This window comes from Pagrus major, chromosome 19, assembly GCF_040436345.1.
Source record: "Pagrus major chromosome 19, Pma_NU_1.0".
Taxonomy (NCBI): domain Eukaryota; kingdom Metazoa; phylum Chordata; class Actinopteri; order Spariformes; family Sparidae; genus Pagrus; species Pagrus major.
Genome location: NC_133233.1, coordinates 16,446,850 through 16,463,494, shown reverse-complemented (window position 1 = coordinate 16,463,494; position 16,645 = coordinate 16,446,850). Strand labels below are relative to the sequence as shown.

Below are 16,645 nucleotides of genomic sequence, written 5' to 3'. Positions count from 1 at the left end.
GTTTCTATCTTGTTATTATTATTATTATTATTATTATTATTATTATTATTATTATTATTATTATCATCATCATCATCATGTTAGAAGGAATGCAGCTATTGATAAGTATAGAGCTTGGCAGTTTGGGAGCCAGGGTTCCCTTTGGGGACCCTGACTTTATGGGGGGGGGTGTGACGGCCCCAGGCCTGGGTTCTGTGTACAGTGCACTGTTGGTTTGTTTGTTTGCTTGTTTGCAGGTCCGAAGCAGTCGTGTCATTAGGTTGACAGGGAGCACCTGGCCAGCGCTCCCAGTTAGGCCTATTTAACCCCGCCTTCCCAGACGCCAGATCTCTCTGCTCCGCTCCCTCCACTTAGCACCAGACCAGCGTGCTGGTCTTGTCTTTCTTTGCGTTGCCTTATTTTGCACTAACAACATGCACCACACATTGATCATAACACCCACACACTCACCTACACTCCTGATACTGACTTCCACACCCATATGGTTAAGTAATTTACTTTAATAAATTGTGGTTTGTTTGCAACTGCTTTGTGCACATCTCCTCCTTTGTTGCGGCCTACGAGCTGGTCGTAACAATACCCACAGCCAAGTGAGTGCACTGGGACAGAGCTCTCCTTCAGTCTGCTCAGTGTAGCTGACGGGCAGCTCTTGGTGGGTACAGTGTGCTGCCCTTGGCCTGCCGGGCACAGTGGACCCTGACACAGGCCCTCCTCAGTGTAAAAAGCCCTCGTCAGTCCTCGTGGCAGCAGACCAGCTGAATTCCCTCGGATTACAGAAATATTTGGACAAACCTTAATCTAAGGCCTCACAATAATCATTTTTCCCTTCTGAAATGGAGAGGGAGCAATCAGCCTGCGCTGAAAAATGTCACTGATCTGAAGCAAAAATTAAGAGATCAAGCATTGTTGTTTTCCAACTCTATCTTGTTTGCTTTGTCTCAGATCAATTTGCAACAAAACATCTACTATCTCTCTACTCCCTGTCAATTTTAATTTACTCTTATGGTGGAGTGAAGTTCCTTTTCCTTGGGTCTCTGCCATGACTGCTGATAGTCATGGAGCCTATAGGCACAAAACAGCCTACAAAATTCAAACTATGCCATCAGACTTTAATTCCCCTCTCTTTGCCATTGGTCCTCTGTGACTTGGCTGCCTCAGAGATAGAGTGGGCAAATAGAGGGAGAGAGAGGGGGGGAGCGAGAGAGAGGGAATGGACAAGAAGAGGGGATTTGAGATCCTTTGAAATGGCCATTGTCCTTAATGGGAAGGCCCTTTTATGAATGACTGATTTACTTTAACCGGGCATCGGCATCTGGTTTGGGTTTGACTTGCATCTTGTTTTGGAAAGTTGAACCCCCTCACCTCCAAACTCTCCACGTTAACTTGAACAAGATATAAAGTCTGTGGGCAGACGCACATCAGAGGACAAATTTGCTGCTTTAAAGGGTACGTGGATTTATTGCTGTCAGTCAGTGTATTTTGTGCAGACAAATTCCCTTATGTGTCTTCTCAGTGTGTCTGCTGTTTTTCAGTGACAGCTGATAAATGTATAGACTGCCACTGCAGTCACTGAACTGAACTGAACAGAACCCCAGCCAGATGCAGCCTGTTTGCAAACTCTGAAATGAATATGCAGGCCAATCACGTCCAGGCTTTACAAGACTTTTGTTACCTCTATACCTCTGCACTGAGCCCCCCTTCATTCAATTTTTCTTCCCTCAGAGTTTACCCTCTTAACCCCTGTGTGTGGGTAGCCTCAGGTTGCTGAGGTTAGGTTAAACAAGCCACCATCAAAGCCATATTACCACTCGGGTCAGAGGAGGGTCGGGGTGCAGCAGGGTGTGTGGTTTGAGGCCCTAACTGGAGGGCACAACTGCCAACCAGCCAAAGAGTACTGCCCTGGATGGTTACACAAGCAGCAACTCTATTATTTTCAGCTTTACTCGGTGCACAAAGCACAGCTGTCTGTGCAGCCATACCAAATCACTGAGCAATGCTGCATGTGCCAAAGGAGAGTAAGTGAAAGAGCTGTTTTCTGCAAGTAAAGTCGGGGGAAAAAAAAAAACTTGAGTCATGAAAGTAAAGATTAGTAGGGTGTTGAGGTGTGCTAAAAGTCCCTAGTGTTGATGGCCATTAATCTGAAAATTGCATATCTTTTATGTATCTGGCAGCTGTGTGTCTGAAAACTCCATAGTGGCCTTTTTGTTCCAGTCCTTTGAACCCCTGGGCATTTTACGTTCCTCCCGTCCCTCCCCAATATTCTTCCCCCAGCTTAACCATGATGAGTACAGTAAAGGCTCATTTAAAGGGTCATTAGTGCTAATCCTCCAAAACAATGAGGAAGGAGAAACAATGTGCTCCCTAGTCCTCTGACTTTGTCCAGGAATAAAGACCTCTTGTCTGTTCCACAGATGTATAGAAGAAGCCTGTTCTAGTTATATCACGATAGATGACATAAATAAATGACTCATTCAAAATGAAGGCTTTATGAACACGACATGAAACATAATTCTCACGGAGGATTCTCAAGAGGTTCATGAAATTGGCAACACGCACTTTGGGGGCAAGAAGGACGCAGTGACAATAGCAGAAGAGAGTTTCGGAGGTCAACTTTATGATAACTTTCAGATTTTAGCCCATATTATTTATTGTACTAACAGTGTATGAACTGGCTCTTCAGTGTGAATACATCCAGCAATGTTTAGTTGAGTTAGAGTGCCTTCCTCGCTGCATATGTGCCTGAGGGCAAGTACTCTGGATGACACTTTTTAAAGCATGTGTACAAAACAAAACACTTGGAAGTGATTGTGTTTGAACACACTGATCTAGTTCATTTAATCTTTTGCAGTTAATCCTGATAATCAGCAGTGATTAAAGCAGCATTTAAACTGAGCAATTTGGACGATTTAAGCACTCTCCAGCTTTCCATTCAAGAGCAGATGTAGTTTTTAACATAGATAATGTTAATGGAATATTTGAGGTTTTTTCCATTTAAAAGTGCTTGGTGCAGTTGATTTGTCTCAAGAAGGTTCAGGAAAATTTTGCGTATTTAGCAGTTACAATCTAATTTCTGAGTGGCTGTATCATGAATATTAATGCATGTTTTTGCATAAGGGGGGGGGTTAGCTTCTATATCAAAAATTGATCGCAGTGAGCTTTCAATTTCGATCATTGAAATCAAAAACAGGATCAGCGATTCTCCCAGTATTTTTCATCACCTGCGCCTACTTGCACTTGTCCGCACTTCCTAAGAAAATAAAAAAACACTTCAGAGATGACTCAGTTTACTGGTAGCCTGCAGCTGAGCCTGGAGCTGCACCTCCACACACTTATCCTGTGTGCAAGAAGATGATCATCTGAGTGTACCGTAGGTAACTCTGACAGTATCAGAGATGTTGGGTTTATTTTCTTTATTGATTTGTTTTAGAAGATACTTTACTCGGCCAACGTTGTTTTTTGCATATGAGGCTGAACAAAGACTGACTTTGCCCATTCTGATAAAAGTACTTTCAAACCACAGCTTTTTTTATTACAAGATGGCTGTAATAAATGTCTGCTAAACATCTTGAATTGTAAATTTGAATGTGAGTAAAGTCACTCTGTTTGCTCTTTATTTTTCTCCATGTGAACAGGAAACTTGCTTCATGTTCCATAGGTCCTAGTACAGCCAGCCAAATGCCATCAATCTACCTCTGCTCTACAAACAGCAGCCGCTAATCTCTACACACTGCTCTCGCCGCTCTAGCAGCTTAGAGCTCCATATGTCATATTAACATGAAGAAGTCAGGTTACTGTGGATGCTACATAAATAAATAACTGTGTGGTGTTTCCTTTGATGAGGGGTGACTTTGAGATGGACAGCTGTCAGGCGATTCAGGAGTAAGTTTGGCTGACACAGAGCTGATAGAAATCCTTTTGGTCATAAGTGAACTTCAGATGACCTAGTGAGGAAAGTGGATCAGGTGAAATTGAGTTAGGATGAGAGGTAGCCTCGAGGACAGCAGCTGCCTGAGTAACCTAGGCATACATCCCATTGGTCGTTATGTGTGGCACTTTATTTGCCCTGCCATCTTAGACAATGTAGCTATTGATACCACTATAGCTAACCACATCAGCACCACAAGTTTTGTATCGGATTCCACAATGAACCTTCTTGTCTGTTTTCTCACTCTCTAAGTTGCATGAAGAGGCTATTGCTAGGAACCCTCAGCATGCAAAATTGAATTTGCACTGGGTGCTAACATTACACTAATTGGTTGACAGGCTCACATTTGATTTCAAGTCTTCCACAGCTAGGCAGAAATAGAGACTTGAGTTTTGTCTAGATTTGGTCTACGTCTATTGTTTCTGGGAAGCGTTCCCATTTGTGTAGGAGGACTTGGACCCTCACAGCAGGAGAATTGTTTTTTGTGGAGAAAGCCTCATGCGTGTGTGAGTGTCTTATGAGTTTCTGCGTGTCACCATATGTTTGTACAGTAGTTTGTGTTTTGTGTGTGTAATTCACTGTGAGGTTCGGTGCACTCTGCCACCCTGCGCTGAAGGGGTGTTTGTCCAAACGGCGCCAATGTTTGCACAGGGCCTGTCATGATGACTGCGGTGGCTGGCCTGGACACTGCTCATCTGAAACGCAGGACAGACCAAAGTGCTCTTAAAGCTCTGGCTGAAGCTCTGCTTATCACAAGACAACATCTCAGTGAAGGGGAGATGGATAATCAGCAAAGTGCAAAGGACATCAAACACTTTTTCACTTTCACTTTTTCCATTTGATGTGTTGGTATGAGAAGATCATATGTAGTGGTGTTACTTATGAGAGCAAGTGTTTGCAGATGTAGGCTTTTCTGGATGTGCATGTATGTGTAGTTGCTGGACAAATAAACATTGTGATTTTAGTATGTAAGGGCTGATATGTGGCAGTGGTCAAGGCCTCATCCATCTTGTCATTTTTTCATCATCTTCTTCTATCCCTAGACTGACTCACTTAGTCAATATGTCTAATTTTCATTTTTTTAATATGTTTTGAGTGTACCAGTAGTCACCCCTACTGTAGTGTTGCAATATTGATATCAAAGTATTTGGTCAAATTATTATCATAGTATTTATGAAGCGTTTTGAGGAGATTTATAAACATCAAGCTATATATCGTGTATCGCTGTGGCTTCAGTCATCAGTGTTAATGTGATATAGTGTTACTTAGACTGCGGCATTTCTTGAAATTTCTTGTAAAACTAATGTACTATTAATAAACATCATACATTAACTGACTAGCTCCTTCTCTTAAATGTTCTTTTTCTTCTTCAGTTACAGATATTGTAATATATTGAGGATTATTTCTTTGTGATATATCATCTATCGCAGTTTCATGTCCACCCCTAATCTATTAATTAATTTAAAATATGAATTTCACCCTTTAAAAATGTCCATACACTTTTCTAGTGCCTTCCATTATGACTCAAACACCATAAATGATAACTTATTTTTGGAGATAGCTTCTTCTCCTTGCCAATGGGGACTGGCCCTTTGAGGAAATGAGGGTAAGGGCGGAGCCACCCAGAGGGGGTTTGACCAGGCTCAGGTGTCCCAGACCTGCTATTTATCTTCAGGCCATTAACTCAGAATAGCGAGCAGTATGGTGCCACTCGGCGGGATTGCTGTCCATAAGGCACCTTTTCACAGGCAATGATTGAGTACTCATTGTTACAGCGTCATAGTTCATCTCCCAGCCACAAGCCATTCTTTCACACATATGTTGTTACTGCAAGTTACCTGCTAATTTAGATCATCTTATCACTTTTTTTTATCCATATTACTGCTTAATCTTATAACAATGGATTTATGGATCAGTTTTTGGAATTTATTTAAACAAGTGTGATATCTCTTTTGGTCTGTCTTCTGAAGTTGGGCTTAGTGCTAGTATACATTTTACACTGGCCCCTGGTATCAAAGCAAAGGATATGCAGACTTTTTATGACCAACCATGACATTGTAAGAGAGCAAGAGGCAGTAAAGTGCAAGGATGACTCAGTGCTAATCTGTGATTGGCGACAGTGGCACTGGGGTTAATGCAGCGGAACCCTCTCTCCGCCTCCCGTGCCCCCTAACCCCCTCCCCCCTAGTGTGGTCCCATCCTCCCCACCGGCCCTCTGTCACGCTTGACTCACCAGGGGGTGACTTTTGAGTGACAGGTGGACGGTGGGCCATGATTGGCTTATGCAGGAGATTGGCTGTGGGTGTTTTGAGTGCAGAGAGCCAATGGTGCAGTCTCTGCACAGTTAGCTGAACAACAGCTCTCCAGTAGTGATAGAAAGTTTCCGTGTGTGAGTGTGTGTTGTCTGAGAGAGAAGGAGAGAGTGAAAAACACAAGGAAAAAGTACAAGGACCAGAACAAAATGAGATTTGCAGGTTTCTATGAGGTGAGGTCTGTGTTTCTGTTGTTTAGGGATTTTGTTTTGTAAAGGGAGAGTATTGATGAGGTTTCAGTCAGGATGTAACATATGTGTTTGAACTGTTGGGTAACTTTTCCTTGGTAGACCATCAAAGGCTGAAGTGCAGAAGAAACTTTTTTGTCTTCTCTGTTTATGGATAAACTATTGTCTGTAAGTCTGAGTTGATGCACACAATGTCTCTGAAGTAAATGTGTGTAAATATTACTAGGAGGGCTGACTGTCTCTCTGAGAAAATTATGTAATTCTCCATTCTATTTTTGTCAAAAGTGCCCACTTTATTTCTCTTTTCCAAGTGTCCCTTGTTCTAATGTCTCCACGTGTTCTCTCCTTCTGTCTCTTCACAGTCGACCACAGCTGCGAGAGCAGCACGACTGTGAGTGATTGGCCTGGCTGGACCTCTTCTCCCTCCCTTTACCTCTCCATTAATCCTCCCATCCACCCATCCCGTCTCTGGTCGTCTCAGGCACCATGCTGATGCAGTGGCTGGCGTGGTTGGCCCTGCTGTCTCTGGACTGGGCTCCAGGCAGCTGGGCTTTCATCACCACCAGGGCTCAGGGCCTGAGGGGTCGCATCCAGAGAGACCGCAGGAACATCCGGCCCAACATTATCCTCATCATGACTGACGACCAGGATGTTGAGTTGGGTAAGATTGGCACACTTCGTCTTCCCAGAATTCAATGAGCTCTGTTTACTTTTCATCCAGGCCCTTTTTCCTTACTTTTGCAATGTTTCTTAGATAATTTCTGTGTTTTTTCCTATTTTTCTCTATATGCCGTCTTTCAATCTCTTTGTCTTTGTGGGTTTTTGCATCAGGATTTATGTGGTCTCTCATCACACATGAAATATTAAATAGAGGCCATAAGCCAGAGCCGAATGGCCATCTGGCCTATTAACTGCTGAATTATTATTATTTGCCACTCAGAGAAAACAGTGGGAAAAGGTCAAGTAATATAAATGGACTGAACTATGTTTATCCACATAAAAATGTATTTACGAAATCAACAGTGTGTGTATTGGCCATTTCAGTGAAACTAAAGCACTCAGCACTGACCTCCACACCTTGTCCTCCAGGTTCTCTACAGGTAATGAATAAAACCCGCAAGATCATGGAAGACGGAGGCACATCTTTCACCAATGCCTTTGTCACCACACCCATGTGCTGCCCGTCACGGTCCTCCATGTTGACGGGCAAGTACGTCCACAACCACAACACCTACACCAACAATGAGAACTGCTCCTCCCCTTCCTGGCAAGCTCAGCACGAGCCACGCTCATTTGCTGTCTATCTCAACAACACTGGCTACAGGACAGGTTGGTGAACAAAGACACACACTCACATACATGTGCAGTTTTCTGTATACAATAATTAGGTATAAGGTCAAGCTGTGTGTCCCCCAAAGACCTCTACATGCAATCTAGTAAAGTTTTCTCCTCATTCATTATGGAAAAGTGGCGTTTTTCAGGTTATGATTGGGTCCAATCTCACTTTATGCCAAGATATTGTCAATCACCACCAGCTCGAATGTCCTCTTGGCCTGTCTATTTTCACTCAATGCAAATTTTTATAGTGAGCTAGACTCCACCGGCCTGCCTGGCTGGCTGCTGTGAGAAATGCAAACACGGTGAGCGTGCCAGGTCGCTGTCATGTCTCATCAGACAGTGTCTGTGTGAGTGATGGGCAGGCGTTGGACTGGGCAGCTCAGTGGGGTCCTGTGGGCTGCAGCACGGCCTGCGGTTTTCGAGCTGATGCGTTAGTCTGCAATTAGCCTTCTCTGGGACAGGCTGGCTCCCTGCCCAGCCTATCCGAGAATGTTGTGCAGTGAAGCCAGGGCAAAGAGACTAGCAAAAAAGTTATGCGTCACATACTTGCACACACAGATAAAGTCACACAAATGCCCAGAAATCAGATTTTCACAGACATAAGGAAACAAGGAAAACATGTATTTATGTTTTAAAAGAAATCCTCCTTTCTCTCTTCTTCTCTTCTGCAGCCTTCTTCGGCAAGTACCTCAATGAGTACAACGGCAGCTACATCCCACCTGGGTGGCGCGAATGGGTTGGATTGATAAAAAATTCCCGCTTCTATAATTACACTGTCTGTCGGAATGGTTACAAGGAAAAACACGGTGCTGATTATGCCAAGGTATGTGTTCCCATAGTTTCTTAAAAAGGGGCCATTAACTCAATCACTCATTTGTTTTCCCTTTATGATCTAATATAAAGACTGCGCCTGACAAATTGCAGGTTCCACTCCACTTATAAACACAGACAGTGAAGCTCTTCACTTATCATGGTGTTGTGATCCAGGCTGACAGGAATTCTCATTCAGGAATTAAAGGGAGTGAGGCGTCTTGAGGTGGCGTCTCCTCTTTCTGTAACATCCTTTTATTATGACCCACCTCACCTCAACATCTAGACACTGTAAAATTGAAGCATATTTATAAGAAGCCAACGTTGCCTGTGATAAATACCACCCTCTACTTGTTTTTGTCTGTCTTTCTGTCTGTCTATCTTTTTGACTTTGTGCTATAACACCACAATATAGAAAGTAGGGGAAATTTCACTTTACCACTGTAGATTCTGGAGATGAGCACTGTAGTAACACTGTGTTTTTGTGGCTCTGGATGGCACTGATCATCAATCTTCCCCAAATGTTTTTGTAAGAGCTGTCAGCTTGTTTTAGCAGCTCCATGCCAATATCTCCCCAGGTAGCGTAGTCCTAGGTACATGAGGAATCCATGAGGAGAGTTTATAGTTTGGATTCATGTCAAGTTTCAAGATGGCCTGCCCAAAAGATGGGCAAACAAATGTTTGGGCTGCTTTTCCACAGCCAACTTGGACTGAGGTGTAAAGTTACCCACAAGCTGAGGCCGAGGTGTTTACATGACATGGGCTTGGTCAGCAGATTGTGGTTGCAAACCAAATGGACACACTATTTGCTATTTACTGCCAAAAACCATTAACCTGTTACCACCGGGACAAACACAACTCCTCTTTTCAGATTCACACAGGGTGAGGAGGTCATGTATTCTATACAGAGTCTTTGTGATTGGACACTGTGTGCACACTGATTTCATTTAATTTGGTCCCTTTTGGGTTTCCATCAGTTTGAGGATGAGTTCATTGAGGTTAACGCCTTTGTCAGAGACCTTTTGTGTGAGATTTAATTTGACAATATGATTCATACTTTAAATGCCATGACAGAAGTCAACTTTCACAAGGACACAAAGCAGCTGGCATTGCAAGCCAGATGTGATATGTTTGTGTCATCAGTGCAAACAGAAAATTCCCCTGATCAGAGATCAAGAAGTCTTCAACTAATTGCCAAATCCCCATCGACAAATTTTGTAATTTGTAAATCCACAACGCCCTGCTGCATTGACAGTCAGACCACTTAAGTTGTTGCGACACTTAAATCGTCAGAATCTCAATTTAAACAGATGAGTGCCATTGGGGAACTAAATCATGTGTGAATGAGTTTGTATTATGTGACTGCCACTTACTGCTCATCATCTCCAAATGGTTCTGGGAAAACTGATACTCCTCACCTCCCTGACTATTTTATAGCTGTTGGACAGGCATTCCCCATGACACCGTCACTTCCTTTTGACCTGCCAAAGCCCTTAGCAGCAGCGGCTCAGATTTTGGAGAGCTGGCATCACCGAGAAAACAAGTATGGCAATGCTTCGCCATGTGCACGCAATCACCAGCCTCCACAGGCATGTGCAGCCAGCCAGGCCATGAAAGCTGGCCTGGCTATAAAGCCTATTAATAGAGACAGGATGAATCAGCCAAACCCACTTCTGACATTTTCAGGGAAATCACCCTTTACCCTTTCATTCTGAAGCTGGCACTCCCTTCCGCATGTTGTATGCCAGACAGCGGCGTGCCAAAGCTGCAGGTAGAATGGTTAATCTACTGTTGGAAACTTGGCAAATGCTATTGTGATTTTAGTTAAGGGTGTGACCTACGGTACATTTTAAAAAGAGACTCCCACCACGCCTGGAATACAGGTTTTGATAAAATGTCACGCCTGTGGGATGTTTGATGTGACAGCTTCACATTTCCTGAGTCCTGAGCTCTTTACAGCAAGTTACACTTTTATTCATTCAGTTGTCCTCTTTATAAAATTGGAAAAACGGAGCACTCATGGTCATGGTGATGGAACTTCTTTAGCATCTCCTGTATACAAGTCATAACTCCCTTCAGGTCATTTATGTAGTACAGTAATCCCTGAGGCTTGTATCTTTTGAGCGCATTGTGCCTGATTTGTGTGTTCCATTATCTCCCAGAGTAAATCAGTGACAAGGAAAGAAAGCACATGTTAAGAGAAAAGGGGTAGAAGAAAATGAAGCTAAATGGGAGAAAGGGAATGGATAGCCTGGAGAGGAGGAGTAGAGGGTTGGGAGCTGTCATAACAACATACCATTTGAGAGCGCCAGGCTCCTCTCACCATCAAGTGGTGTCACATTCAATAGTGCAGAGATTCACTGATGAGGCAACAGCCCATATACTGTATACACATACACACACAGACTCAAGCGCACACTCACATTTAAACACACACACACACACACAGAGGCAAGCTGCCAGCTGTTGACTCGACAGATTGGTAGTGTAGTGTACTCAATGGCCCCAGTTCATATCCCCACTGGCCCCTCTCCATTTATTTGAAAATGACTGGACGAGGGAAAGCAACATGTCACGGTGACTGGTCTGAGTTTTATCAAAGCTCGTGTTGTTTTGCATTTTTTCCACCTTCTCCTTTTACCCTTCTCTAGATGAGGTTTTAGCCCTGCGGCACCCAATAATTCCCATTTATTCATGGTGTTTGCTTTCTTTTTCCAGGACTATTTCACAGATCTGATCACCAACGACAGCATCAACTTTTTCCGCATGTCCAAGCGGATGTACCCTCACCGTCCTGTCATGATGGTCATCAGTCACGCTGCTCCTCACGGCCCAGAGGACTCAGCTCCACAGTACGCAGAGCACTTCCCGAATGCTTCGCAGCACATGTAAGTTACATTCAGGCTCACATTATCACTCAAGCACTCATCAGGGTTTCTACATGGGATTCTTAACCCTGTCCTAACAACGAGAAATTATTGTTTAGGCTCTGTATTTCCTTACTATATACACAGACATCGTGGCAGCTTTCATCTGCTGCAGTATGGAATTTCTCTTGTTAACATCCAATTTGAGTTTTATGATTTGGTGTACCTAACGTTATTACAGTGCTCACGCCCCTCAATCCCCAGTGATGACAGGTTGCTTAGAAGCTGCTAGGGCAGAGCGTGAAATCAAAATGATTTATCATCCAAGAATAGCTAGGGCACATACCATTAAGAAAGATCAGGGATGGCTTTTTTCATGGAGCACTGCGCTCATGCCAAGCCCACATTGGCCTCCCACAAATCTCATCACTGAGCTAAGGCAGCGCTGCAATAGTCTGGGTCGTTCCATGGCAACATGCCCTGGTGAGCCCTCAGACAGATTCCCAGAATGCACCACTGCACTGTGTGACGGGATGGTGTGTCGGGTTCAAGTGGGGCTGGGAAATATGGCTTTAAAATAGTATTATAATATTTTTAGGCTATGTCAAGATACATGATGTATATCTTTTTTGACCAAATACCTTTATTGATATCACAACAGTATTGTAGGGATGACTATTGGTACTTTCACAAAATATAAATCATCAGTAATGTGGATATAATGACAGAGTGGGTGAAGGCAAGTATTAGAATAAGTAGAAGTCTGGTAAGTTCAGAAAATCACATCACTTTACTGTAACTCACCCGTTAAAACCAGGAAAAGACTACATTTACACATATCCGAAATCTAACATAATATTCTCATATAACTATAACAATATATTATCAATATATTTTGCCCAGTCCTAGACGCTAAATTTTCAGTGTATCCAACTTCTTCGTCTCACTCTATATCCACTTAACATTCCTCTCGGTCTGTTTGCTCTACCACTTTGTCGCTCTATCTGTGCATCTCTGTTTGTGTCTGTCTTTCTGTTTATCTCCCCCTCTGTGTCTCCCGGTGTCTTGTCTCATTCTCTCATCCCTTCGCCTCTCTCCTCACCCCTCCCTCTCCCTCTTCTGTGAAATTCACAAAAAGGACTTCCTGATCCTGTCCATATCAATCAGTTGTTTCTCCCCGTGGCTCTTGGGACGAGAGGAATGCATTGTGCACCTCGGAACACCCTTTGTGACATTATTAATTTATTTTTAGCTCGAGCCTCTGGGTGAAGGGGAGTGGGGCCCTTGGGTGACTAAAAGGGGGTTGCCCCAGTGATTGTGTGTAGGTGCAGTGTGTGTGGAATATGTGCTGTGGTTGGTATGGGTGGGTGTTTGTTTTGGTGTTTGTTTATTACACACTTATATAACAGATATTTTCCCTGGCAGATGTTGTGGAACAAATTCCTTTATAAATATGATTTTGAGACTGTCCATTTTGACTTGGTTCAAGGAGCTTTGGTAATTCTCTACAAAAGCCATTAAGTCCCCGGTAAGGTCATCCACTAATGGAAAGATATGATTGAAATTGTGCCTGGTCTGCCTCTTTCTGTCTTCTATACTTCTCCGTAATGCACGGAGTCGGGAAGAGACAGCGTGGCAGTAAAGGAGGAGCTGCCTCATAAATCAAATGAGCGTCTGTACTTTTGACAGCAACAATAGCAGGGGAGGGTTTGATGTTAATGTCATTAACATTCCTCTCTGAAGGTGTTTTTACCCTGTCTCCAAGCTCCTGACTTATTTTAAACACTATAGATGTGCTGCGGTTTCTCAGTGGCATGTAGCAGGGAGTGAATGAGAGTTATTTTGGTTGTCGCTCAACAAACGCTTTAGGGAATGTCACTAATCCTCATGCGGGATGTGTCTATGTTAAGTTTTGTAAGGTCAGGAGGCATTCTGGGGTGAACAGCGGGCCCTGGGCTGCTGTAATCCACGGCTAATACCACAAAATGCGACCTATATGCGACAGGTGGCAGGTGTGACCTCTCCTATGGACTGGCTCAGGTCCACTGACCTCTGCATTCCTGGTTCCCCGGTGCCCAGGGCCCCATACCTTGGTGGCCCATTGCCCAGAGACAGGTCCCTTTGTGGTGCTTATTAGACCGCCTGGCTTGGTGGGTGAAGAGTTCACCCTTCTCACAAAGCAGGCCTGAGGAGACGAGGGCAGAAGGCAGCTCACTCAATCAGAGCAAAGCGGCTCCCATAGCAGCTCTTCATTAAATATCCAAGTCTTGATACTTTGTCCAGCAGCTGCCTATTCAAGGGTAGAAGCTGTTCATTTATAGTTTGTTTTTCGGAATTAATTACTTTTAGTAGAAGGGAAATTATTGGTTGTTGTCACTTAACATTCCAACACTACAGCTGTAAAGCTGAGTTAGATTCTGGGACTAACTGCATATGCTTGCAGTATATTATTCATATACCATTTTGCTTTTAACTGCAGAAACAAACATTGCAGGCACAATTAAGCCAGCTTAATACATGAGTGTACTGTATTTCTTATGCCAAGATAATACCACGGACAGGTGAACAGCTCCTCTCACTTTTAACTCCACGAACAAGACCGCCTCTCCCTCCTTTTTGCTCTGTATCCAGTCTTGTTATTCCCCCCAGTTTAAATGACCATGACTTATTGAGTTTTTGGTCCAGAAGTTGTTGCAAACTTGACTTTGGGGCCTATTATTTTCTTAAGCATGTGCCAACCCTCAAATGACTTGTCTGTGCCAAGAGCGCAGCGGAGCGAGGAGACTCTCGTCTCTGTGTGAGGGGAGAGACGTTCGGAGAGAGGTGTGGAAAAACAGCTAAGGTGCTGGCTGCTGACGATTAAGACATTTCCTTCAACAAACAGAGCAGCTATTGATGCGTGTCAAACGCAGTGGACAACTGTGGCACCTGTTACTGAGCAGTAGTTTGTGAAAAGTAGCAGACAGGTGTTTTTTGGCATCATAAACAGGGTCTACAGATCTGCTACGTGCTCTGATACCTCGCGTTTAGACAGATTTTCTTACTTTCCTGCGATTTCATCAGGCACACAGTGTACACATACATTATATCTGCCTTGTTTCACATGTCTCTCTTCTCTCTCCCTCCTTTGTGCCATCCTAGCACCCCCAGCTACAACTATGCCCCAAATATGGACAAACACTGGATCATGCAGTACACAGGCCCCATGAGACCCATCCACATGGAGTTCACCAACTTCCTCCATCGGAAGAGGCTGCAGACACTCATGTCTGTGGATGACTCAGTGCAGAAGGTACTATTTTTATTGTAATTTAAAATCTGGACAGTCCACTGTGTATCTGTCTATCATCTCATTATTGCTCATTTTACTTCCCAGGTTTTTGACATGCTTGAGGAAACTGGAGAGCTGGACAACACTTACATTATCTACACAGCAGACCACGGCTACCACATTGGTCAGTTTGGGTTGGTGAAGGGCAAGTCGATGCCCTACGACTTTGACATCCGTGTGCCGTTCTTCCTGAGAGGACCCAACATAGAGCCGGGGGCAGTGTAAGTCAAAGTCTCCACATTGTAAAAGGTCAATAATTAACTGTACTGTGTGAATTTTGATGAAACTTCTCTGTGTCTGAGGTTTTATCCTCCTTGGGATTTCTTATTTCATCTGTATGTATTTCAGAAAATTCAGTAAACTTTATTTGCATGTCCTTCTTCAGAAACCCTCATCTGGTGCTAAACATTGACCTAGCTCCCACGATCCTCCACATCGCCGGGCTGGACACTCCTCCAGACATGGATGGAAAGTCCATCCTTAAGCTTCTGGAACAGGATAGGACTGGCAACAGGTCTGTACGGATCCATCATGCCATGCTGTAATGGATATAATATGTACAGTAATTGCACAGTGTGCATGATATGTGCAACAGTCCCATTCATTTACCCATATTGAGCAAATGCAGATTTCCATAGAGCCAAAATAATTGCTTTTGCTGCAGCTGAGCACAAGTGGGTTTGGGGTAATTTGGTGGATTTTCCTTGGCTGTGGGACTTTGGCTGAGATTCAGTGTGGTTCTTCTTATAAAGCTTCCTGTAGATTTTGTTTGCTAGTTGAATCATTTGTTTCCCCAGCAAAACCCACTGTACAAACAGTGTCCAGTATCAATGCAAAATCATTGTCCTTTACTGGGCATTTAAAAAAAGGAGATTGTTAATATATCTGCACTATTGAATAAAAGAAATAGTCACCCTAGAAAATATTTATGGTGCAAGTGAAAGATAATAATCTATTCAATACACAAAGAGCATTACACCAACTCCCTCAACCCACAAGGTCTTGAGCTTTCTATGATCCACATAATGTTGGCTTGCTGCATACCTGACATACTGTAGCTGATGGTGAGTGCACAGTCCATATGAATTCTATAAACTTTGTGCGTTTTGTTTTCCTAGATTCAAACCCAACCGGAAACCCAAAGTCTGGAGGGACACATTCCTTGTGGAGCGAGGGTAAGCTGGGTTTTCTTTATTCCCTTTCCACACCGCAGGCACATCCGTGTCATTGCAGAGCATTGTGTGTCACACAAACCTGACAAAACATTTCAATGAACCCGAAATGTGCTCAAAAGGCTCAATGCAAGTTCCCTGTTCCAGCAAAGCAGACGCTTTTCCCAGTTATTTGTTATCTGACAGACATTTCCTGACCACAGTCGGCTTGGAAGGCAGCAGCAGTGGAAGAGGTTGAAATATTCAAAGTTGTTTGTTAAAGCTATAAGGGACTGGCAAATTATGACAGTTCACGCAGCAGGCGCTGACACATATGTGTAACCAGGTCATCTGATCACTTACAAGAAAAACAAGCACAGTCTTTGTCTTCTGAAGAGGCCTTACATATATTGAGCACACGATCAGTGCTCAAAACCTGACTTAGCCTGCTGTTCCTGCACTGCTGGAGACAGACAGAAGATACATTTCAGTAACATGGTAGAGCCAGATGCGCGCAACATAAACAAAGGCTAGTCAGACTCAGGATGATGTTACCTGAGGAATGGCTGGAGGGCTCTCACTCAATCCACTCACAGGACATGTCACCAGCTCTCCTAGTGTGGAATGCTGCAGCCACACTATAGCTGACGCTTGACTGTTTCCCCCAAGACTGTTGTCTTTGTCAGGCACGACATCGCATACGGTACATGCTCCCTCACAAAC

General features: G+C 43.7%; 1 protein-coding gene across 6 annotated transcripts in view; it reads left to right on the top strand.

Annotated features, from left to right (window-relative positions):
* The window catches only part of sulf1 (sulfatase 1), a 91,463-nt gene that overhangs the window by 61,090 nt on the left and 13,728 nt on the right, over positions 1-16,645 (top strand). For all 6 annotated transcript variants that reach the window (XM_073487798.1, XM_073487794.1, XM_073487797.1 and 3 more), the window contains 8 exons: positions 6,788-7,086; positions 7,515-7,754; positions 8,435-8,586; positions 11,292-11,461; positions 14,582-14,732; positions 14,817-14,992; positions 15,157-15,285; positions 15,890-15,946. In XM_073487798.1, the coding sequence (XP_073343899.1) occupies positions 6,912-7,086; positions 7,515-7,754; positions 8,435-8,586; positions 11,292-11,461; positions 14,582-14,732; positions 14,817-14,992; positions 15,157-15,285; positions 15,890-15,946 (1,250 nt within the window). In that variant the 5' untranslated portion in view covers positions 6,788-6,911. The remainder of the gene's footprint in view (positions 1-6,787; positions 7,087-7,514; positions 7,755-8,434; positions 8,587-11,291; positions 11,462-14,581; positions 14,733-14,816; positions 14,993-15,156; positions 15,286-15,889; positions 15,947-16,645) is intronic.